Source organism: Arachis hypogaea, chromosome 19, assembly GCF_003086295.3.
Source record: "Arachis hypogaea cultivar Tifrunner chromosome 19, arahy.Tifrunner.gnm2.J5K5, whole genome shotgun sequence".
In the NCBI taxonomy this organism is placed as follows: Eukaryota; Viridiplantae; Streptophyta; class Magnoliopsida; order Fabales; family Fabaceae; genus Arachis; species Arachis hypogaea.
Window position 1 is genome coordinate 17,575,002 of NC_092054.1, and position 24,377 is coordinate 17,599,378.

The window sequence follows — 24,377 nt, forward strand, 5'->3', positions numbered from 1 at the left end:
TTCTCCAAGTCTTCCCATGTGGCCATCAATCCTTTCTTCTTTCCTCTTTTCGGCTTTTCCTCCTTTTTCAGCTTGGGACAATCAGATTTGAAATGCCCCATTTCCTTGCAATTATAGCAAGTTACCTTGCTAAGGTCTTTCTTTATTTTCCTTGTGCTGCTGCCTTTGCCTCTGAGCTTAGCCATTTTCCTGAATTTTTTTGCAAATAAAACAAACTCATTTTCAGAAGAGTTATCACTGGATTCATCATCCAGAGGGTTAGTCACAGAAGAAAATGCAATTCCTTTCTTTTTTGTATCTTTTTTTAAATAGGTATTTTCAAAAGCAAGAAGATTTCCTCTCAAATCATCAAGAGTCATAGAGTCTAAGCTACTGCTCTCAGAAATAATTAAGGCTTTAGTTTCCCACTCTTTTGTGAGACATCTCAACACTCTTCTCACTAGCACAGAATCAGAATGTGTAATTCCCAGAGCATCTAAGCCAACAATGATAGCATTGAACCGTTCGAACAGTTCATCAATGGACTCTCCTTCCTTCATTGCAAACATTTCATATTCTCTATTTAGCATATCTGTCCGAGTCTTCTTGACAATGGTGGTTCCTTCATGGGTGATTTGCAATTTGTCCCAGATTTCCTTTGCCGTTGTGCATCTTGATACCCGTCGGTACTCCTCAAAGCTGATAGCACAATTGAGCAGATTTATTGCCTTGGCATTTAACTCCACCTTCTTCCTATCTTCCTCGGTCCATCTTGCTTCTGGTTTGAGAGAAACAACTCCTTCTGCACTTGTGGTAGTTGGATATTGAGGCCCTTCGAGAATAATCTTCCAAAGTCTGTAATCCACTGCTTGTACGAATATTTTCATCCTCTCCTTCCAATAGGTATAATTTTTCCCATTGAAAAGAGGGGGTCTGTTGCTTGATTGTCCTTCAGTTAGATTATAAGACACCACATTTGCGCCACTGTTTTCTGCCATGAGGATCTTTACTCCAAGCTGCAAAGCTTGATCTCTTTGAGACCAAGCTCTGATACCAATTGATGGTTTCAGTGGCTAAGAGAAGGGGGGGTTGAATCTTAGCCCCTTTTTTGCTTGCTAACACTTGCTGGATTCAGAGGAGACTTTTCTGTTTTTAGCTCGTCCCTAGCCACGAGACATTTTCATTTTGTCTCGTCACTTGGCACGAGACATTTTTGTTTTTGCTCCTGTGCAGTAGAAAACAAAAATGGAGTAGGAGAGGAAGAAAATTACACCAAGATATATCCTGGTTCGGCTGCTAAGTGCAGTGCAGCCTACATCCAGTCTCCATCACAACAATGATGGAATTTCACTATAATCGAACAGATTACAACTTGTAAAGTGCTAACCCAACTTACAAGGGGATTCCCACAGAATCATGAAACACAACATAGATGAACAAAGGAACTCTAAGACATCTATGGCTTTTTCTTTTAATTTTGCACTCTCTGCCTTTTTCCGCTCTATGGCTTTTTCATTACAAACCTCACTGTTTGCCTTTTACCATGAGACTCAAGACATGACAAAATTAAACAGAAAAATACAAAACAGAATACATTGAAGGAGAAGAGAAAACTGTTAGCTCAGGTAGCTCTGAGAACACTGTGCCTTGCACTCTCAATTTTTCTCCTTGCTTCAAACAGTGGCTGTCCACCCTTAATATAGAAGAGGGGAGCCTCCACTTATTGAAGCCAAAACTGAACCAACTTCTTCTTCCTTCAACAAAACTGGTTCGGCCACATAGAGAGAGAAGAGATAACCATGCAATAACCAACATGCAATTACCTCTAGTCCTTTCTTGATCATCACCCTTCATCAATCCGAGCTCTCCATCCTTGGCTTGCTCTCCAAGATGAAATTCTGGCCCTTGATGCTTCATGATGATGATGACTTCATCTGCTTCAATCTCTGCCTTCAACCATCACTTCGCCACTCTAGCTACTTCCTGTGGTGGTTGAGCAGAATCGAAGACAAGCCATGCTTCAAGAATCTCTTCCAGCTGGCCGAATCTTCTTCTTCCATTTTGAGCATGAAAGACTCAAGATAACCTCACCAAATCTAACCACATTTGGTGAATATCTTAGCCACAGCTCATTTTTATTTTAGTATGTTTTCTTGCCATCATTGTGATGGTCTTTAGGCTTGCTTTCTCTTCATCTCGGTAGCTTACTTTTGCTTCCATGGCTGCCAATATTTCCTGAGTAATGACCGAAGAGAGAAAGAGTTGTGAGAGAGAAGAAAGAGAATATGGACATTAACTAAAGTGGTTTGATAAAGCAAAGTAAATGTTTACTTCCCTTTACTGAGTAACGTGTAGCCTCAATAATGTCCATCAAATCAAAGTCACTCATGTTCTCTCTCATAGTTCCCATGCAACACATTGCAATTAAATGAATTTTGGAATCCATCTAATGTTTGAATCTTTGGATCCGTTGAAAGCAATTTTGCTTTCTTCCTTCTTTGGTTTCGGATCATGTATGAGGAACTCTTATAAAATATGGGCTTGGTTGCAATAATAAATAAGTTTCTTGACCCATTGATAACATTTGCTTTCTTGATAAAATTTGGAGCATGCATAAAACAAATGGAAAGCATGTAACCCATTTGGGCTTAGAGTAATCAAAATCATTTGGGCCCAAGTAACATTAAATCAGCCACTTTCATTATTTATTATCAAAACCAAGGCTGAATGCAAATTGGGCTAGCATGATAAGTTTGTTTTCGGCCCATGATAAAACCTGCAGCAAAATTATAACATCAATGTATTGAATAAAAATTCAGATCAGTTAATTTTGCAATTAATTAATTTTAATAATGTTTAGTCATCACAAATATTAATTTAGAGTTTTCCAAACTCATCAATATATATATTTGAAAATTGTTTCTTAAGTTCCTTTTGATTTATTTGTTAAAAATGTTTGGATGTATTGAGATTACATTCATTTGAATGAATCTAGATTCACACTAAATAGATTGAATGTATTTATCAAACTTTAACAGCGACAAAAATACAAATGAACCGAAATTCAGACACAAATGAACCGAAATTTATTCTAATAAACACCTAAACTGTTTACCACAACACAATTACAGAAACTAATTTGAAAAACCAAAAAGTAACTATTCAATAAAATATAACACAAATCAGAAATTAATCCTCATTTTCAGTAAAGGAAACACATTATATGAGTAAAACTCAAATGAACTAAATTCCAACTTAATTTGTCTTGAAAGTCATCCCAACCTTTGGGATAAATTATTCATCGACAACACACCTAGACTGTAAATGAACCGAAATATGATTATAAGTTTATAATAACGCCATTGTCTAATAACAAATGAACCGAAAATTGTGCATTCTACCTTTGGGACAAATTGTTCATCGATAACGCACCAATGAACCAAAATATGATTATAGCAACACCATTGTCTAATAACAAATGAATCGGAAATTGTGCATTCTATAAATTCAGAAACTCCTACATTCTATCCAAATTCAAATTCATAAACAACACAGATTTCAGCAAAGAAAAATGAAATTATTCGTTATCACTTTATTTAATTGCATTAAATTCCATTCCATTATAATATTCCATTCAATTTGTCTTGAAAGTCATCCCAACCTTTGGAACAAATTGTTCATCGACAACACACCTGGACTGCAAATAAACTGACATATGATTATAACACACCATTATGTAATAACAAATGAACAAAAAATTGTGCATTTTATAAATTCAAAAACTCCTGCATTCTATCCAAATTCAAATTCATAAACAACACTGATTTTAGCAAAGAAGAATAAAATTATTCATTATCACTTTATTCAATTACATTAGATTCCATTACATTCTGTTCAATTCAAAATTGTTGAAGAATGAAATTAGATAAAATTAAAAACGATCCAAACCTCGTCCACTTAATTCGATTCAGAAGAATAATCCAAATCGCCCTCATTCAACTGATTTGAACTTGAATAATTCATTATTTTAGAACACGCAAAAACAAAACGATTTTAATTATACTATTCGATTAAAAAAAAAACAAACGCATATCGAAAATCTGAAGAGAAAAAGAGAATAAAATCCAAGGAGAACACAAGAAAATCGAAGAAAAAAACGAAAATCTGAAGAGAAAGAGATGATAATCAAACGAAAACATAGAGAAATCAGAAAAAAATGGAACGTTTACGTTGAAGAAGAACAAATAAGGGGAGGTTTACATTAAAAGTCTGTTATAAGTAGCGCGTAATTTTAAATCACTTGGTTGGACTTGGTTAGTGAAATCACTTAGATGCAGCACATTTTTGTTATAAAAAAAGTTTGGTTATTCTATGATAAAAGCTTTAATTATTATATTAGTTGATTAATAAATATAGTTAAAATTTATTTATATAAATCATTAGATTGTAATATCTGTATAAAAAAATTTCAAGCGATTAAAAGATATATAAATCATATAATGAATTGTCTTAGGAATTATATTAAGTTAAATTGTAAATATTTTTGTACAACAATTTAGGCAAATATGGTATAATTGTCTAATTGAGTATCTTACTTAAAAAAATTAAAAAATGATAGTAGTTGGTATGCTAATAACTTAATATAAAGAATTTAGATATGAATTCATCGTAATTGTTGTGTATGTCAATAATTTGAATATCGCTGAAATTTCTGAAAGTCTAAAATGATCTCACAATCACAAAAGTACAAATGTCTTGAAAGAAAAGAAAAATTTGAGATGAAAGGCATTGAAAAATTACATTTTATCTCAATTTATACATGGACAATAGTTGTTAGATTTTTTTTTGTGTGAAAGAAAAATATTCTTTAAAGAAAATGAAGATGTCTTTGGTCTTAAAATATAAGAACTGTTTTTATTTTCTGTTTTTATTTTTATTATTTTTAGAATTTTGTGCGAAAAGAGAAAACAAGAAGTGAAAATAAAAAATAGAAAATAGAATTTTATTATTGTTATTTTTACAAAATTTAAAAAATAGAAAACATTGAAAATAAAAATTCAATCCAAATGCATCTTAATATTTTGGCATCATAAGAGAACTAATATATCTTGCTAATAATACACAACCCAATATATCATTGTTATAAATTTATTAGCTTACTATAATTTCTCTCCTACTAGAATACATGATTTTTTATTTTAATAAATAAAATAAATGTAATATTTACGAAAATAAATATTTTTTTAGAGAATTTATCGATTTAAATTTTCTTGCCGTATCTCGTTTACACTGTAAACGAGATGATTTTTCACGTATCTCGTTTACAGTGTAAACGAGATACGGAAAGTAAGGCTGGCACATGTATATATATATATATAAGACAAATATTCAGCATCTATAAAAAGATATGTAACCATTGGTATTCTTCACACACATCTATATCCTTTTTCTATCTTCTCTTTGTCTCAAAAACAAAGCTGAATGACCAGTAACAATCCATTCGTAATTGTACTTCTTTGTCTGAATTATCGTATGAGAAATGGCGACAACGGGGTGACATTTGAGTGTCAGGATCCGATATTATTTCACACTCAGCGTGTGGAGACGTTATCGGATTTGAAGAGTTTGATATTGAGCAAGGTTGGTGGGACACAAGCGAGGAAAATCAGAAGGGTGTCGTATAGGTTGCTGGCACCCATGGGAAATGGAGTCTTTCGGTTTCGACTATTCCGACTGCACGGGGACGAGCATGTGCGACTAATGTTCGACATTCATAGGAGGATCATGTGTGAACAGGTAATGGAGCTGTCCGCTGAGGTGGGTCACGGTGGTAGTGGGGTTCTGCACACGAAACCTATGTGCAGGACGACCGACCTCTTGCACCACCGCCCATTCATGTCGCGATTCCGGAGCATGAGGCAAAGGAGGGTAAGGAGGAGTCGGATGCGGATTATGTGGCAGACAGTGGAGACAGAGAGTCTTCCGATGGTGGAGATGAAGATGAGTTTGTGCCGGAGACACCTGCAGGGGCTGTGCCGCGCCATGTGCTGCCTCCACCTCACCCGATTTCGGCGCTATCGGTTGTGCCAAGTCACTATCACAGTCTAGATCTGGATGCCATGCATGAGAGGATCCCAATTTCTGACACCTGTGGAGTGGATTACAACCTAGACGGTGGTGTGGAGTTTCGGGTCGGACACAGGTTCAGAAGCCGAGAGGCGGTGCTTCAAGGTGTGAAGAACTACAGTATTCGCAGGAGTGCTGAGTACCGGGTGATCGAGTCCGACCGGTTAAAGTACCATGTGCAGTGCTGTCAAGCCGACAGTGGGTGTCAATGGAGCCTCCGTGTGGCCCTTTGTCAGAATCTCGGATACTGGTAATTTCAACTTTAATTGTGAATTTGAGTAGTTTTGTATGATATGTTATTTTGGTTATAGATGTTGTGTAAGAATAAATTTTTTGTTGTGATTAGGGAGGTTCGGATGTTTGGTGGACCACACAGTTGTCTGGTACCCACCATGTCTCAAGACCATCGTCAGTTAGATAGCAGTCTCATCTGCAGAGTCATATTGCCCTTGATTTAGTCCAACTCGTCTGTGAGTATCCTGGTGTTGCAGGGTGCGGTCCAGGCAAGCTATCACTTCAAACCGTCATACAGAAAGGTGTGGATGGCAAAGCAGAAGGCAATTGAACGGATCTACGGTGATTGGAAAGAGTCGTACAACAAGGTGCCGAAACTGCTTCAGACACTGTAGAGCTGTTTCTCCAGCACCATATGTGACATACGCGTTAAACCGTACTACGAAGGACACCTCATGGTGCCATCTATCGTACCACTCCTTCACCTTGAGCGGCCACCATACATCCTCACCTCGACCAATAGTAGTCAGGTACCTGTCAATGAAGATGGTGTGTTAAATACCTCCTTTAAGTCATAATAACTGAAATCTTTTAACAGATAAGTAAGTAGAAATATAGCATCAATCTCACCTATCAAGATTTATCGGAGTCCCTGGTACCTGCTACTCTCCAATGAACTGCTGTTTCACCCGATCTACATGGTGAAATCGGACGATATTGAAGCACAATAGGGGAACGGCTGACAACCATGTCCCCCACTCCTCCTCCTCACGAAACCAGGGCGGACACAAAGCCTGCAGGGCAGGGTCATCGTAGACTTTCCATGCAAACTGAAGAAAGAAAGTTTTCAACATAACACAAATACAATTATTATACGAAATCTCTCGAATTATCCATATAACAAGCATACTAAAGCATACGATATCTATCTAATTATCCAAAATAAAAACATATGTATTTTACAACTAACCTCGTCGAAACGTAGCCGGTCGAGGGAAACCCTCCAACGCAGGACCCTGGCCTCATGCTGATCCCTACTCTGTTGCGGCAATCTAACCAACCTAACACATCGAAGGAGAGCATAAAGGGCTCGTTAAGTAACATAACAAAAGATTTAACAACATTATTTAACTCAAATACATACAAAGACATTTCTCACCTCGTAGCCAACGGATACTGGTAGACGCCTCTATCTGGTGGACACCACTGGGGGAATCTCTGATAAATCCAAGACATCAACAACGGAGTGCAGCCATTGATATCCGTGACGTCCCGCTGAGCCGCCAAAGAAAGGGATTGATACATCCAGACCAGCACAGCCGAGCCCCAGAAAAACGCTCTACACTCCGCAAAGTCCTAAAGCAACGGTAGCCAACGAAGGTGCACCAGATTTGTTGGACTTGTCGGTTATCAGATACCCTCCGATCAGTAACATGATATAACACCTAGCGTACTGTCGGAAGGACTCGGGATCCTCTGTCTGGGGCATCTGGTGGACACGATCCCGTAGCCACACAAGCTTCAGCGTGAACGACTCCTTCCTCTATGCCACCTCCTGTGCTGCCACGGGAGGCCTGACACCGAGGAGCTGCTCCACCAATGCCTACGTCTCTGTATGGTACCACCTACCAAAGTCACGGAGGCACCCCTGACGGAGATACCGTGTGCGCGTAGGCCTAGGTGGTACGCCACATCCTACAGGGTGATAGTGACCTCACCCCACGGGAGATGAAACATGTGCGTCTCTGGACGCCATCGCTCCACCAGTGCTGAAATCAAGGAATTGTCAAAAATAAAATTCCTGAGGGGCACGGTGTCGCCGAATCCGGCCTCAACCAGATACGGGACGATGGCGTCCGGTGGAGGTAAAGTATGGCTCACTCGCCGAGGCAGTAGGAGGCGAGGCCTCTAAATAATGACAACCAAAAATAATATTTAAATTATATAAAATCAATTATAACTTATAAATTATTTTTTAACATTTTAAAAAATTAATTTTACTTTTGATAATATTTATCTCTCAAAAGTCTCAAGATTAATTATTTTTATTATTACTTTTATTACAAATTAAATAATATAATACAACAAAATAAAATCTTAAATTTCTAATAAAATAAAAATATCAAAATTTATTAATGTAAACAGTGTTATACTATAATGGCATTAAATTTATAAATACTAACAACATAGCACATGAATAACAGAGTTCCAAACTAATAATATTTATGTCATACCAACCTAGCACAAGCGGATAGAGTTCTAAATTAAGCCTACAGACCTAACTCCTAACTCATATACCAACGTTCCAGATCTTCATGACTAGCCTAACAATGGCAACATCATTAAATTTAACAACCATGACGAAACTAACCTCGAAGTCGGCCGCTCCGGCGTAATGTGTCGTCTCGTTCAGCCTGTTTATGTCCACGTCATTCTCCACTTGGCGCGCCATCACCGTTTGGGTCAAATGTATAGTCAAAAAGGGTTAAAAGAGGGGAGAAAGATGTTGACAAAGTCAAATTGGAGCCCGCAAGTCAGCTGTAAACAACTATATAGAGGCGTACACAGGTCATATATCGTTTACAGTGTAAATAAGATGACAATGCGTATATTTCGTTTACACTGTAAACGAGATATACACGTGTCACGCTGATGTGTCATATCTCGTTTACACTGTAAACGAGATATGGCAAGAAAATTTAAATCGGTAAATTCTCTAAAAAATATTTATTTTCGTAATTATTATATTTATTTTATTTATTAAAACAAAAAATCCCTAGAATACATTGTAATAAAATCAAGGAAGTTTTTCATTATCTTCCTAAAAAAGTTGATATAGAATTATTTCACTTGTATGAATCCCAGTAACAAATAGTTATGCAAATGCAATACATTTTTTTGATTCCCGTAAATGGGAATTGATGTTCAACAACTTATGCAAATGCAATACATTTTTTTGATTCCCGTAAATGGGAATTGATGTTCAACAAATTACTCAAGTGATAATTTGATAGATTTATTAACAAAATTACTTCTGATATCTTTTGTTAAAAATTTGTTACATAAAATTAGACGTAGACTTTGATATCTTAAATATTATTATTAGGAGGGATTAACCAACTATAATGTCTCCAAATTTTATTATCAACAAAAATATTCTTAAATAATTTTAAAATATGTCAAAACTACTTAAGATAGACATGGCATGTAAACGTTTGAGTGATGTGGCAAACAAAGTAACTTATGTGGCAAACGGAACAATGATGTAGCCCATACTCTCTTCTCCTATCTCTTCCCAAATTCCTCTCGCCCTCCTCCTTCTCTTCTCACATACCCTCTAACTTACCATCCGCAACATTTTTGTCAGTCGTGACAGAGTCGTTGGCGAACTAGCACTTCTTCTTCTTCTTTCATTTTCCCACACTTACTTTTCTTCTCTCAAATCCTAACCACTAACACGACCATCAACACTCTTATCCTCACCTTATAGAACCTTCTTCTTAACCAAAAGTAATCAATTTCTCATATCCCAAGTCATCATATTTCGTTAGAGTGTTTGCATAGAATACTCGGAGGAAAGGAAGAGGACAACAATGACGTTGGGGCTGCAAAAAAAAAAAAAAAAAGAACCAACGCTACTATCTCAATTATAGAACTCTATTCCCAAATTAAACATAACCTGATTTGAAATTACTTTTCTCTCAACTTCCATCCCTCCACTTTCGTGGCGCCATAGCCACCGTCGCTGCCAGAGCTTCGTCTTCTTCTCTTCCTAATGCCAGAAGCTATTGTACAACGGCCAACAACCACCACAACACAATAACCATCAACAAAAAGTGAAAAACACATAAAAAGAAGAAGAGAAGATTCGAGAATAAAGAAGAGAGAAGATGTAATGGAGGATGCATGACTCAACGACGATGACACCAGCAAAGATGACTGTGACTTCTTGCCTTGCATCTCACTCTTCCCAGTGGCCTCCCTCCGGCGAGCCCTCTCTCCCTTGGAATCCAATAGTGGAAGTAGTCCAATCGACACCAGCAATGAACGAGGCTTGACAACGACAGGAACAACCTAACCCCTCCTTCCTCTCCTCCATCACATCTTCTTCACCTGAAGCGTCTCTCTCTCTCTCTCTCTCTCTCTCTCTCTCTCTCTCTCTCTCTCTCTCTCTCTCTCTCTCTCTCTCTCTCTCTCTCTCTCTCTCTCTCTCTCTCTCTCTCTCTCTCTCTCTCTCTCTCTCTCTCTCTCTCTGACGGCGGTCCTTAGCCTTTCCGACATCGCATCTTCCTCCTCCTTTTTTTTCTTTCTCTTCATTCCGTTCTCAACCACTTTTTCCTTTCTGTTCGTTCATCTTCTCTCTGTTTCAGTGTATGTTTTGTGTGAATTAGGATTTGTGAAAGAGAGAGTGTTAGTTAGGAGAGAGATGTCCAAAATTTTCCACGTAACTATCCTGTTTGTCACATTATTCATTTTTGTTAACGAAAAAACTCTTTCTTTATGGATGAACAATTTTGGCATGTTTTTAAATTAATTAAGAGTATTTTTATCGATAATAAAAATTTGGGTTATTTTTGTGAATGCAGGAATATTTCAAAAGCGTTTTTAGTGATTAACCCTAGAATGTACTTTTCGTTTTTAGTTAGGCATGAGACACTAAGACAGAGATATAAAAATACAAAATCGTATTTGATAAATGAGATATAGATAAATATATTATATCTAAAAATATTAAATTAATATATTTTGTATCCATTACGACAAAAATATGCAAATTTTTATGAAATTTAATGCAACAAAAAATTTGGCTTAAATTTGGTCAAGTTTGGTCTACTACCAAATCAATAACCAAATTCTAAATTGTTTAGCTTTGTAATTAAATATTAAATACTAAAAATGAGAGTTTAAAGTCATAAATACTATACAACTACCCACCAAATACCACATAAATATGTGTGGTTTTTATGTAGAGAAAGTTTAAAAACCCAATTTCTAGTTATTTTATATTAACCAATTTTAATAATTAGTATTTATAATTTAAGATATAAAATAAAAAAAATTATAATTTAGAGTCTAAAAATTAAAATAAATAAAAATAATTAAAAAAATTAATTACTTAACCTTACTCTTTTGAATAATATTCTACATTATAATATAAATATATATTATTATAGAATATATATCATAAATCCTTTATTTTTCCGGAAAAAACCCTTTATTCATAGAAAACATAGTACTTACACTCGTACACTGAAACTAAAACAGTAAAACTGGAGTTGCACTTGTGTGAAAATGACAAGGTGATTGATTACGTGTAACTAGGGACACCCGTCCCCTTAGTGTGGATTCCTCTACACACGAAACAGAATAAAGAAATCAACATTTGATTATTCGAACATCTTCTTTTCCATTTGTCCACTGCCCACTTTCTTCTCTTCTCTTCTCTTCATTTCGTTTCTTTTCCGTTACCCCCACCACCGCCGAACCTCGTGAATCGATCAACCACCGCTGGACTCAGAAATCTCAATCGCCGGCGAGATTCCCTGGCCATTGCACAGAAGGCTGACGTTGCAAGTCTGCCATTCTGTTGTTCAGGTACTTCTTGTCCACGTCATCGCCACTCGCGAGTTCTGTCAGTTCCATTGTTGATATAGTCAAATCGTCCATAGTGCTTTGTATTCTATACCAAAATTAATTCCGTGATTTTGTTACTGAGGCGTTGAGTTCTGCTTTGATATTTTTTCATTGGGAAAAGTTTCACCTCACGGGAAGAAGGGTCGATTTATTTCATTTGGGGGAAAATGCCTTAGGTCTTGTTGTAGCTAATGCTGAAGTTACATGAACCTTGCTTTCTGTATTTTATGGGTGAATCGTTGATTTTGATCAGATTACTTTTTTATTATTTTATTTTATTTTATTTTTATCTGATTGAACTTATCCTGCTAAAAGGGTTTACTGCCTTGACCTTAATTTTTACTGCGATGAATTGAGAGACATGTATATTTTTTGTTTAATTCTTGTTCTATTTAACTTAGATCCCTTGTTATCTATATGCCTTATTTTATGTGTAGTGGTTTGTGCCTATTATCTTTGAGCGGATTTAGTTCTCAATATCGCTTGAAACTGCTGTTTATTTTGTTTTAATCTCAAAGTTGCGGTGAGATATAAGTTATATAACTGATATCCGATTTCAAAATGGATTTTGAAACCTGAAATTCGTTTAATGGTTTCCACATTCCTCAAAACTTGTAATATTTTTTGTGAAGCATGATGAAAAGTGAATAAAACTTCAAATTCTTCTAAATAAGGAAAAAAATTGCAGCGCAAGTCTTACAGGAGATTCAGTCATCTCTCAATATTCTGTATTATATTCCCCGCTGCACCTTAATTAATCCGACCTATATGTAGCTCTTTTCATAGACCGATATGGATTCCCTAATCTAGAACTCTAGCTTTTGTGGGTAAAAGGAAGTTATGACTACACTTAACAGAAAATCAAGTCACCAATTTTCTGAAATTTGATTGCGTTAATTCCTAATCTACATTTACAAAATATGTTTCCTTTTGGGAATCGGGTTTTAGTTAGAAACTTAATTTTTTTTATCTTCCCATCCTATGATATTTGTGTGCATCCGGTTTCTAGTTTCTATTATTTGAATTTCTTGACAGCTTTAACATAAAGAATTTGGCAGACTGGTTATGCTGTTGTAATTGTAAGTGTTTCAGTTATTGAAGTTGAAGAATTTCATACATGTAACGAGAGCATGTTTTGTCCTTATTCCGTACATAAACTTCATATCATGTTCTTTTTATTTATCTATTTATTGATTCATTTATATTTGAATGCTATATTCTGTTTTATACTCTTGCCGAAATGGATTCCTTTTCCGCCAATCCTTCTGCATTTTTCTCACTTCATGTTGAATTTCTTTTACTGCTTTTAGGTAAGTTTGTGTGCTGCTTAAGAAGGACCCGTAAATCATCAAAAATAATAAATGGCCAACCAAAATGCTATGCCCTCCTGGTTAAAAAGTCTTAATATCAACAATATATATTTCATGAAAGATCATGGAGAATATGGAGTTGTAGCTGCTATAGTCATAGGCATCCTAGTTCCTATCTTGTTTTCAACTCTTTTCTTGGGAAAGAGAAGAGGAAAGGTACGAGGTGTTCCAGTAAAGGTTGGTGGTGAGGCAGGTTACGCAGTGCGTAATGCTCAGGAAAAGGAGTTGGTTGAAGTTCCTTGGAAAGGAGCTACAACCATGGCTCATCTATTTGAACAATCTTGTAAGAAATATACCAACAATCAATGTCTAGGAACAAGAAAGCTAATCGGAAAGGATTTTGTTACATCTAGTGATGGCCGGAAGTTTGAGAAAGTACACTTAGGAGAGTATGAATGGGAAACATATGGACAGGTTTTTGCTCGTGTGTGCAACTTTGCATCTGGTATCCTTAGATTTGGCCATAATATAGATAGCCGTGTTGCAATTTTCGCTGATACTCGATCTGAGTGGCTCATTTCCCTTCAGGTAAGTTTGCTTTATCAGCTTCATTTCTGTGTGTTATTTCATTTGTAGCCTTGAGGATAAATAATGGTTTTGTTCATAAATTTTTAACAGAAGTCATGCTGATTGCAGGGTTGCTTCCGACAGAGTATAACAGTTGTTACTATTTATGCTACTTTAGGGGAGGATGCCCTAATTCACTCACTAAATGAGGTAGGAAAAGTTATCTCTTGCATAGTTATACAGTGTGTAGTTAGATTATAGTAGTCATAAGAAAAGTATATGATCTAATAATATAAGTGGTATGGCATGTCCTTGCTTGGAATATCCACAGACCCAAGTTTCAACCCTGATATGCGACTCAAAGAAGTTGAAGATGTTGGATGCAATAAGTTCTAAGCTACCATCTATTCAGAACATTATTTACTTTGAAGATGAAGACAAAGATGCTTCCTCGGGAAGTTTGGGCAACTGGAAAACTGCATCTTTTAGTGAAGTTGAGAAACTTGGGAAAGAAAGTCCCGTTGAACCGAGCTTTCCTTCCAAGGATGCTATTGCTGTTGTGATGTATACAAGTGGTAGTACAGGGCTGCCAAAGGTTGGTTTCTTCTTCAAGTTTTCTTGCATGTTATTATTCCTTTTTGTGTGTATGTGTGTGTGCATATCATATGTAAAATCTTATATTTCTCTTTCTAGTTTTCTGTGGGTGTGCTAAATGTTATTATATTTGCAGAATGATGCTTAATAAATGTATCAACTCTCAAAAACCATGTTCTTGTTAAAGCATGTAGTCTAGAGACCTTGGTATTCTGACTGGGGTCTTGCTATGACTTATTATATGCTGGTTTAGGTGGTAAATATGCACAAGATCTGTACCATGGGGTAAAACTCTATTGTTAAAACTGGTATCAGTGAAGAAATAAAAAATATGCTCTGTATATTGACTGGGGAAAAAGCCACTGAATTTACACAAGAAATGAAGAAAAACTCTGTATATCATCACTCTCTTTGGTTTTATCAGAGTGATATCAGCTTAGGTAGAGAAGAACAGAAACAAAAATGCAAGAAAATGTGTAAACAATTAAGGGAGCTAAGCAATCCCACTTTCTAGTGTCACCGAAATGAAGCCTACCCCTCTTTGACCTTCACTCCCTGCTGAGTCAGTAAGCTAGTTTGGCCGTTCTTTGACCTTAACATTCATGTACCTTCTACTTTTTAACATTATTAATTTGTATCGTTCAGCTGAATCATTTCTTGTAGATTGGTATGATACTAAGATCCCAAGGTGAAATACAGTCCAAATGGACTAACAAGTATGGTATAGAAAATAAAAAATGCTTCAAACAAACATACTCCTGGGTGGTAGAAGGGCCTTTCACCTTCCTAGGCCTGCTTTATGTAATATACATTCCCTCATTCATATACCAATCTAGCTAGTAACGGGGAAGAATCACTTTTTAAATACAACACCAAGCATCCCTGCATCTGTGGTACTTTATTTAGCCTGTTGTCAATCAGAAGCCTCATCTTGTCTCCTTAGCCCTCTCTGTGCCACTGACAGTCTGCCTCTGATACCATTGTTGAGTAAGTAAGGAAAGTGGGAAAATCACATTTTGAAAGCTAGCTGCAAAGGGAGAAGAACCATCCTCCTTAAATACAATATTAAGCATCCCATACTGCTACTGATGTGGTACTTTGGACATTTTATAATACCAAAGTCCGTAACTGTTTCCTACCCAAACCGCAAATTCTTTTGCACATTTTCTCTTGTATGCCATGTCAACAAAACTAGCCCCCTCCCCCCCCCCCCCCTTCCTTCTCCCCACTTTCTTGCTCCATTAGACCCATCTAGTTCCTCTGCTCATACTGATAACTACTATCAAACTTGGGATCAATACTTCCACCTCCCTCCCTAAAATATCTCCTTGTCCTCAAGGTGTGGAGTGAAAAGCCAATGTTTTTGCTGAAAAGATTTCCTCCTAGGTGACAAACCATGAAACTTGGGAGGAAAAAATTCTTATAGTGTAGCTATGTTGACGTTGGTTCCATTGCTTAAAGAGTGCACTTTCTTCCTAAGGAGATATTTCCTGTTCTTGAGTCAGTTAATTTTTGACAATTCTCTGGCAAACAACAGCTTGATCACATATATCTTGATCGTAAACTTTCTTTTCCTCCAAGCATGTGCCAGCACTAGAAATGGGATTTACCTTATATAATCCATTTTAGCCTGTGCAGCTGTGACACCACGTCCATTGCTTCATCTACCTGATTCCTCTTGCATATCATAATATCAATCTCTGGGTCTCCAGTAGAACATTTGTTGTATATTAACATTGTTGAGCCAATATGATCTCCATATGCTCAATATATCTTCCACCGTAATCTGATGATGTGCTAATTATTTGCACTTGTGTAGGGTGTTATGATTACTCATGGTAACATCGTAGCCACTACAGCGGCTGTTATCACGGTGATTCCAAATCTGGGTACCAAGGATGTATATTTAGCCTATTTGCCCCTTGCACATGTTTTTGAAATGGCTGCAGAGGTAATATCTTCTTAACCTTATAGTTGTCTCAATAATTGATGTTGTTAACCCTAAGTTAAAGTGATTGTCCAGTCTGTTATGCTGGCTACCGGGATTGCAATTGGTTATGGCTCTCCTTTGACTCTCACAGACACATCTAATAAAATCAAGAAAGGAACCAAGGGAGATGTTAGTGTATTGAAGCCCACTCTTCTGACAGCTGTACCAGCTATTCTTGATCGTATTCGAGAAGGAGTTGTTTCAAAGGTTTGAACTAAACTCATTCTGGTAGATCTTTTGCTTGTAAATTTACAATTTTTTAAACAATTTACTCCTCCCTCTGTATTCTATTTGTCTTTACTGCACAAAATCCCCCTATTATTTTTTCTTTATTAGCAACTCCAAATGAATTTGATTTTCACATTTTTTTTTGTTCAATATAAAAGGCTAAACAACAATAGAAATTGATTTTGGCCACTGAACGATGAGATAGTGATTCGTTTGATGATTATTTAAGGCTAGTCAATATTTCGCACTCAGTTGTGATGTTATTTGTTTCTTTGTTAACATTTAATCATATTTCCCTTTTTTGATCATTTAAGGCTATAAACAACAACAGGAATTGAGTTTGACAAGATAATGGTGCGATTGGTGATTCTTATGCGAGTGAATATTTTGTACTTAGTGGTTATGTTATTTGGTTTCTTTGTTACAATTTAATAGTGCGAAAATCAAAGAGTTTTGGTAGGTTTTTCATAATAGAGGAGGAAATTGTACTAAAACTAAGTTTTTCAATAACTACACTTAATGTATGGTCTTCCTAATGATTTCTACCAACAACTTTTAGACCTCTGTCCATCATTTTTAATGTGAATATCTTCCTTTAGTTTATCTTTTATTTTCTGGTTTATATTGTTCTCACATAAGCAAACTATTAAACAAGTTTAAACTCTGTCCACAAACAACGTTGTTGATAATGTTATTTATCTTGACCGTCTCATCTGTCATCACTATTACACTGGCTTTGGCTCCTAACTAGAACTTCGCTGTTCAATATTCACCAATATATAATTATATAGCATTACAGTTTTACTATTAGTATTATAAGTAGAGGTTAGAATTCCTCTCGTATAACAAATCACATAAGAGTAATATATTCTCTCTCTCATTTGTTGAGTTATTCTTTAATCTATTATTTTTCTTGTTAATCATGGATTTTAACAGCTGTCAGTAATTGCATTAACTCTGATTTTCTCTATCCACCCATGGATATTCAATGATTTAAACTACTAGGTAAATAGTTATTATTCTTCCTTACTCTTCTTTATATTGTAATTTAGGTTGAGGAAAAGGGGGGAATTGTGAAAAATCTTTTCCAGATAGCATACAATCGCCGACTGGCTGCAGTTAAGGGAAGCTGGCTAGGGGCTTGGGGAATAGAGAAATTGGTGTGGGATACCATTGTCTTTAAAAAAATTCGCCTTTTACTAGGAGGCCGTATACGATTTATGCTTTGTGGTGGAGCCCCTTTATCCGGAGATTCACAGCACTTTATCAATATCTGCATAGGGTGATGATTCCTTTCTTTGTACTATATACTTCATTCAACTAGTCATCTTTATACATGTGCTTCCATGTGTGTTCTACCATACATCTGTACCTTTAGGGGAATGTGGTTCTATTTTAATCTCTACCTTATCATTGAACATGTTATAGTCAACATGCTTATACTTTTTTCTGATTTATACTTGTATTTGTCGAAACACTACAGAGCTCCTATTGGGCAAGGATATGGGTTGACCGAAACATTTGCTGGGGCTGCCTTCTCTGAGTGGGATGATGACAGTGTGGGGCGTGTTGGTCCACCTCTTCCTTGTGCTTACATTAAGGTATGCTATCTATCCTGTCAATGAGAATTTTAGTGTTGAACAACCGACTTCTATTTGTAAATGTTGCTTTCTATTATGGTAATGTTGATTAATTATTATAGTGTCTTGCTGCAATAGAACTTCCTGCTATTGACAGCAAAGAGCTTTAAATGGGGAAATTTTAATCTGTATTAATTTGGTTGTATAGCTAGTTTCTTGGGAAGAAGGAGGGTACAAGACTTCAGACAAACCAATGCCACGAGGAGAGGTTGTAGTTGGTGGATTCAGTGTTACTGGTGGTTACTTTAAGAATCAAGAGAAAACTAATGAAGTGTACAAGGTATGTTCAATCATGCACATATGCATGTCATTTTCTCAATATTTCCTGCTTTGGATCTCCTACTGTTGCTTAAACTGCATTTCACAAATTTTAACTTCTAATAGGTTGATGAAAATGGCTTACGCTGGTTTTATACTGGCGACATTGGGCAATTCCATCCAGATGGTTGTCTTGAAATCATAGATAGGAAGAAGGATATCGTCAAACTTCAACATGGAGAATATCTCTCTCTTGGAAAGGTGACTTAAGCTAATGCTATACCTTAATTCTTCTGGATTCCAAAATTAAGTGCTGATACAAGTTTTACAGTATTTTGCTGGGTTTTAAAATTATATTCCACTTTCACTCAATTGCAGGTTGAAGCAGTGCTATCTACTTGTAATTATGTGGACAGTGTCATGGTTCATGCAGATCCCTTTCATAATTACTGTGTTGCTCTTATTGTTCCATCACGCAAGTCTCTGGAGAATTGGGCTCAGCAAGCTGGTACTGAATACAAAGATTTTCCTGAACTGTGTAGCAAAACTGAAAGTACCAATGAAGTCCTGCAGGCCATTAACAAGGTGAGCTAATAATTGATGACTGCTTGTTTTGCTGCTATAGGGAGTTGTCTAGATTAGCTGATTATCCATTTAATAGAGTGAAACTAAGATAGTTTGAGTTGACCATATCTATGCCAGCTTGGTTAACTGCCACAGCTGCCAGTAACTAACATAAGAATATGATTCTCTAAACTACCGCTAGACTCGCGTGTTGCAGAAGCTATATGCTCTGCATATAAATACATGAACATACACTATAACTCATTGGTTCAATAAATTTCAGAATCCAGAACTCACTTTGTCTCTCTTTCTCAAAACCCAAAAATATCCGTTCATAAGTTATGAATTATTGCTTGTTAGTAGTAGTTCCAGACAACTGTTAGATAGATGAAGTCTGCATTTGCCATGTCTCTCTCTCTCTGTCATGTCTTCTTGTTCTTTTTCTTTATCTTTTTTAGCTCAAGCATAAAAGAAATGAAAAATAAATAAAATATTAACCATTTAAATGTTCATTCATGCCTAAGTTGCCATAGCTTCATGTTGAGTTGACAAACTATTCCAGTGGTGTCGCCGTGTTTGTATTGTTTTGGTTGGCCTGTTGCTGCTGTGACAAGGCTTATCTTCTATTTATCTTTTCATTGCGTAAATCACTAAATCCCTTTCATTTTGTTTATTTATATTTATTTTGCAGGTTGCAAAAGCTGGAAAGCTGCAGAAATCTGAAATCCCAGCAAAGATAAAGTTGCTTCCAGATCCATGGACACCAGAATCTGGATTAGTCACTGCTGCTCTCAAGATAAAGAGAGAACAGCTGAAAGCTAAATTCAAAGATGATCTGAAGAAGCTGTATGAATGAAGCATATAGCATTTTTTGGGCATCAGTATCTTACCACGTTTCTTGACTGTCTTTTCACTGTATGTGATATCCAACTGTTCTGGCTTTACAACCCATAACACCTGGCTTGCTTCGAAAAATGAGCAATTTATGAGCAAGCATTTCATTGAACGGTTCGGTTGTGATTCCGATGACATTTTGTTTGATGTTTAGGCTCTCCCTTGTTCGAGTGAATGGAGGAGGAGGAACTATTTTGTGACGCCTTATAAAGGCTCTTATTATGGTACTATACCATTATGTTCATGTCAATAAGAATTATGGACGGCACTGTAACGTATGACCTGCAAGGCTGCAACTAATTTAAAATATCCACAATTCCTTGCACAGATTTGGTGTTAAAATAACATGTCCATCATCACAACTTTCTTGGCATAAAAAAGAACAGTCAGCTCGGATTTAAAGATTCAGAGGAAAAGTTATTATTTCTTGGCCCTTTAAAGGGATATATATTTCACTTATTTGTTTGCTTGCTATGTCCTTCTGTAAAGTTTAACCATGTCATTCTTTAATTCATTGACACCAAAAAAATCTTTACCCAGAATTTGTATTTCAAAAAAGTATTTCTATCATATAGTCCTCCAAAAGAAGTATAGATTTTGACATAGGATTTTCAACATTTGATTTCAGACTATTTAACATTGAGAAATGTTAGGGGATTATTAGAATTTATTGTTTTTGTCATAATTTAGTTTTCAACTCAATTAATTCTAACAATATACTTTATCCTATACTTTCAAGGGTTTGGCTAATATGTGTTCCAAAGGTACATGATAAATTTATTATTAGTAAAAAGTTTTTAATTTTTATTATTTAATAGATACAAAATAAATACATTGAAAACTTAAATTTTTTGTATTTTTAATAAAAATATACTCAATTTGAAATTTTAATATATGCTTTTAGAACGCAAGATAGATAAATTCTATTTTTAAATATTGATGGTTAACTGATGGCCAAAATGCCAAAATATAAATTTTAATAGTTTTTTAACATTTTTCTTTAACATCATAAAATGTTGAGTACAAAGTTTTTTTCTTGGCACATATATTGGAAATTAATCTATTTTTAACATTTATTTGTATAAAAAGCGATATCGTATAAAATTATCAATTATCTCACTAAATTTATCTTTATTTTAAGAATATATTACTTTTATGTACCAAGATAATAAGTCTAGCATTATTGAATTGCTATTGTTATTACTTTAAACGCAAGAAGAATCAATAATGTCCATTTAATCATTTCAAAATAGCCGCATAAAGAATTTTGATCTTAATATGATTCTTTTATGATGGATTTTTTACACATAAATATTTAAAGGGAAAAGTTCTACATCCATGTAAAAATTACATGGATGGTATCTATGTAACTTTCACTCCACGCCTCACACCCTCGCTTGTTTTACACGCGCCTCTTATAACCTAGATAACGAATCTTTATTTTGCGTTATCAACGTTTCTCAACGTAAACTTTTTCATAAAACGTAAACCTCTTTCGCGTTCTTCTTCATGTTATTCTTCAACCTAATTAAATTCGTTGTTCTCCTCTTTCGCGTTTTTCTTCTCTGCATTATGGATCTGGATTGATTCAACGCAATTATCTTCGTCGTTCATCTTCTTCTTCGTTTTCTTCTTCGATCTGCACTTTTGAATTGAAACAATGAATGAATCAACTTCAAATTAGTTAAATGAGTGCGATTTTGATGATTCTTCTCAAACGCATCAATTTGATGAGGTTTGGATTATTGAATTCTGAAACGAATTTAATAGAATGAAATTTCTAATTTTATTTGAAGTGAATTGAATGGACTGAGGTGATCTACATCTGAATTGAATTTAATTATATTGATAATATGTAACTGTGAGTAATTGTAAGTAACTCTGAGTAAATGTGAGTAACTTTTCGGTTCGGTTCGCAGATGGAGTCTAACAAAAATTAGACCAATATGTTCTGTTTTCTTCCCTAAGCACTATATAATTGTTTCACCGTAATTAAGATTTTGATTCACCATAACTAAGATTTCGGTTCACCATGAGTACTGTGTTCGGTTCATTCTGCATTATTCAAAACTCTTTTTTCTCACCTTCTACTGCTTCTTCACCAGAGAGAGAAGGAGGAAAAGACAAAAAAATACAGCAGCAACAACAACAAAAGAATGACGATAGGGTTTTAGGGTTTAGGGTTTATGGGTTCAGGGTTCAGTGTACAGGGGTTCAGTGTGTTTCAAACTTTCGGTTTGCCCCGTGTATTAATTTTGGTTCACCATGTCCATGGTTGAGGGTTTATGGTCTAGGATTTAGGGTTCAGGGTTCAGGGTTTTAGGGGTTTAGGGTTTACGGTAGGGTTTAGGATTTAGGGTTCAGAGTTTAGGGTTTAGGATTTAGGGTGTAGGATTTAGGGTTTATGGGTTCAGGGTTTAGTGTTCAGGGTTCTGGTTTTAGTGTTTAGGGTTTAGGGTTTAGGGTTCAGTGTTTAGGGGTTCATAATTTTTTGGTAAACTGGAGAGCAATTTGGATTACTCTTCTGAAACGAATCAAACTGACAAAGTTTGGATTATTCAATTTTGAATCGAATTGAATGGAATGCAATTGCTGATTTGAATTGAATTAAATGGACGAAGGTGTATTGAATTGAATCGAATTGAATTGATAATATGCAAATTGTAGGTAGAGTTATTTGAATTTGATTGTATATAATGGATTATGTTTCGTTCACTCAGTACTATACAATTGTATTATTTTCGGTTCATCATGAGTACTGTGTTCGCTTCACCATGAGTACTGTGTTCGGTTCATTCTGCAGAAAGCTGTTTGAATTTGATTTTATATAATGGATTGTGTTTCGTTCACTCAGTACTATACAATTGTATTGGTTTCGGTTCACCATGAGTACTGTGTTCGGTTTACCATGAGTACTGTGTTCGGTTCATTCTGCACTATTCAAAACTCTTCTTCCTCACCTTCTACTGCTTCTTCACTAGAGAGAAGGAGGAAAAGACAAAAAAATGCAGCAGCAACAACAACAAAAGAATGACGATAAGGAGAAAACACGTGAAGAAGAAGGAACGCGAAAAAGGAGAAGGAGGAACGCGAAGAAGAAGGCGAAGAAGAAGAAGACGCTCCGTGCGTAAACGAGCGTGAAAAGAAAAGAAGAAGAGAAGAAGCGTTGGGCGATTATTGGGCGCATGTATTTCACGTTTTATTTAATGGTATTGGGTATTTTTGGTGTTGAGGCAACTTGGTTACATGGTTATATGGATGTGTAGCATCCCCGATATTTAAAATACTGATAAATCTATCTATAAAAAATAAAATTATTATTGTACCGACAAAAAATAAATACAATATTAATTTTGTGATTCTAATAGAGTCGTCATCTAAATTTCATTTTTTATAGATACAATATTAATTTTATTTTTTTACATAAATTTATTAGTATTTTAGATATTTGTGAATAAAAAAATAATTTACCCTTCTTTTATAGAATAAAGTAGTACGAAATAATGTCCAATTTGTATAGAAGGCTAACAAATATATTCCTGTTGTAGAATAAATAAATAAATAAGGAAGAGGAAATAGATATAAAATAAAGAAACATAAATAGATAGCCTTAGTATTAATATTTACCAATATAATAATCTCACTATAGAAATAATTTATATATTTACTACTATTATATATATTAGGAACATATAAAGAAAGAGGAGAAAAATTTTGTATAAAGAGAGAGAAGTTTATTATTCATGTGTGTGTAACTCCTTTGCCTCGTTACATGTATTTATAGGCACACAAAGTTTATATTTCAAACTTCATTAAGTTTGCTTTATCCTAAAAATTTATTTCTTTCAACATAGGGAAAATGTGCCACTCATAAATGGGCATCCATCATCCTTATCCATCCTCGTCACAACACTCTCCCTTGGATGACCATTTAGGATTATGCCTCGTTAAAACCTTACAAAAGAAAAATCCAATGGGAAAAAAATTTTAGTGAAGGAAAAAGAGTACAAAATTCTTTGTGATGAGGACTGCCTCATTAAAAACCTTGTCAAGAAAAATCCAATGGAAAAAAACCTGACCAAGGAAAAAAGAGTACAGTCTCCCCCTCTTGTCGACATCATTTAATGTCTTGAAATCGGCGCATCCCAATTTCATATACCAATCTTTCAAAGGAGGATTTTGGGAGTGACTTTATAAATAAATCTGCTAGATTGTCACATGAGCGGATCTGTTGGATATCAATTGTCCCTTGATTTTGAAGATCATGAGTGAAGAAGAATTTGGGAGAAATATACTTTGTTCTATCACCTTTGATGTATCCGCCTTTAAGTTGAGCAATGCATGCTATATTATCTTCAA

At 35.5% G+C, this 24,377-nt stretch overlaps 2 protein-coding genes across 2 annotated transcripts; one reads left to right on the forward strand and one right to left on the reverse strand.

Moving 5' to 3' along the window:
* Positions 1-7,001: 7,001 nt before the first annotated feature.
* Positions 7,002-8,791, reverse strand: LOC112778027 (protein MAINTENANCE OF MERISTEMS-like). The gene is made up of 6 exons (XM_025822397.1): positions 8,642-8,791; positions 8,053-8,247; positions 7,794-7,964; positions 7,499-7,695; positions 7,310-7,400; positions 7,002-7,169 (listed from the first exon to the last, which is right to left on the reverse strand). Exons 1-6 carry the CDS (start codon positions 8,789-8,791, stop codon positions 7,002-7,004), a joined length of 972 nt encoding a protein of 323 aa, XP_025678182.1.
* A 2,795-nt stretch (positions 8,792-11,586) lies between these two features.
* LOC112779633 (long chain acyl-CoA synthetase 8) lies at positions 11,587-20,345 on the forward strand. The gene is made up of 12 exons (XM_025823963.3): positions 11,587-11,934; positions 13,284-13,871; positions 13,980-14,060; positions 14,182-14,445; positions 16,264-16,395; positions 16,468-16,641; positions 17,715-17,944; positions 18,146-18,263; positions 18,451-18,582; positions 18,687-18,821; positions 18,939-19,145; positions 19,816-20,345. The coding sequence occupies exons 2-12, from the start codon at positions 13,335-13,337 to the stop codon at positions 19,978-19,980; spliced, it is 2,175 nt and encodes a 724-aa protein (XP_025679748.1). The 5' UTR covers positions 11,587-11,934; positions 13,284-13,334; the 3' UTR covers positions 19,981-20,345.
* Positions 20,346-24,377: the final 4,032 nt, after the last annotated feature.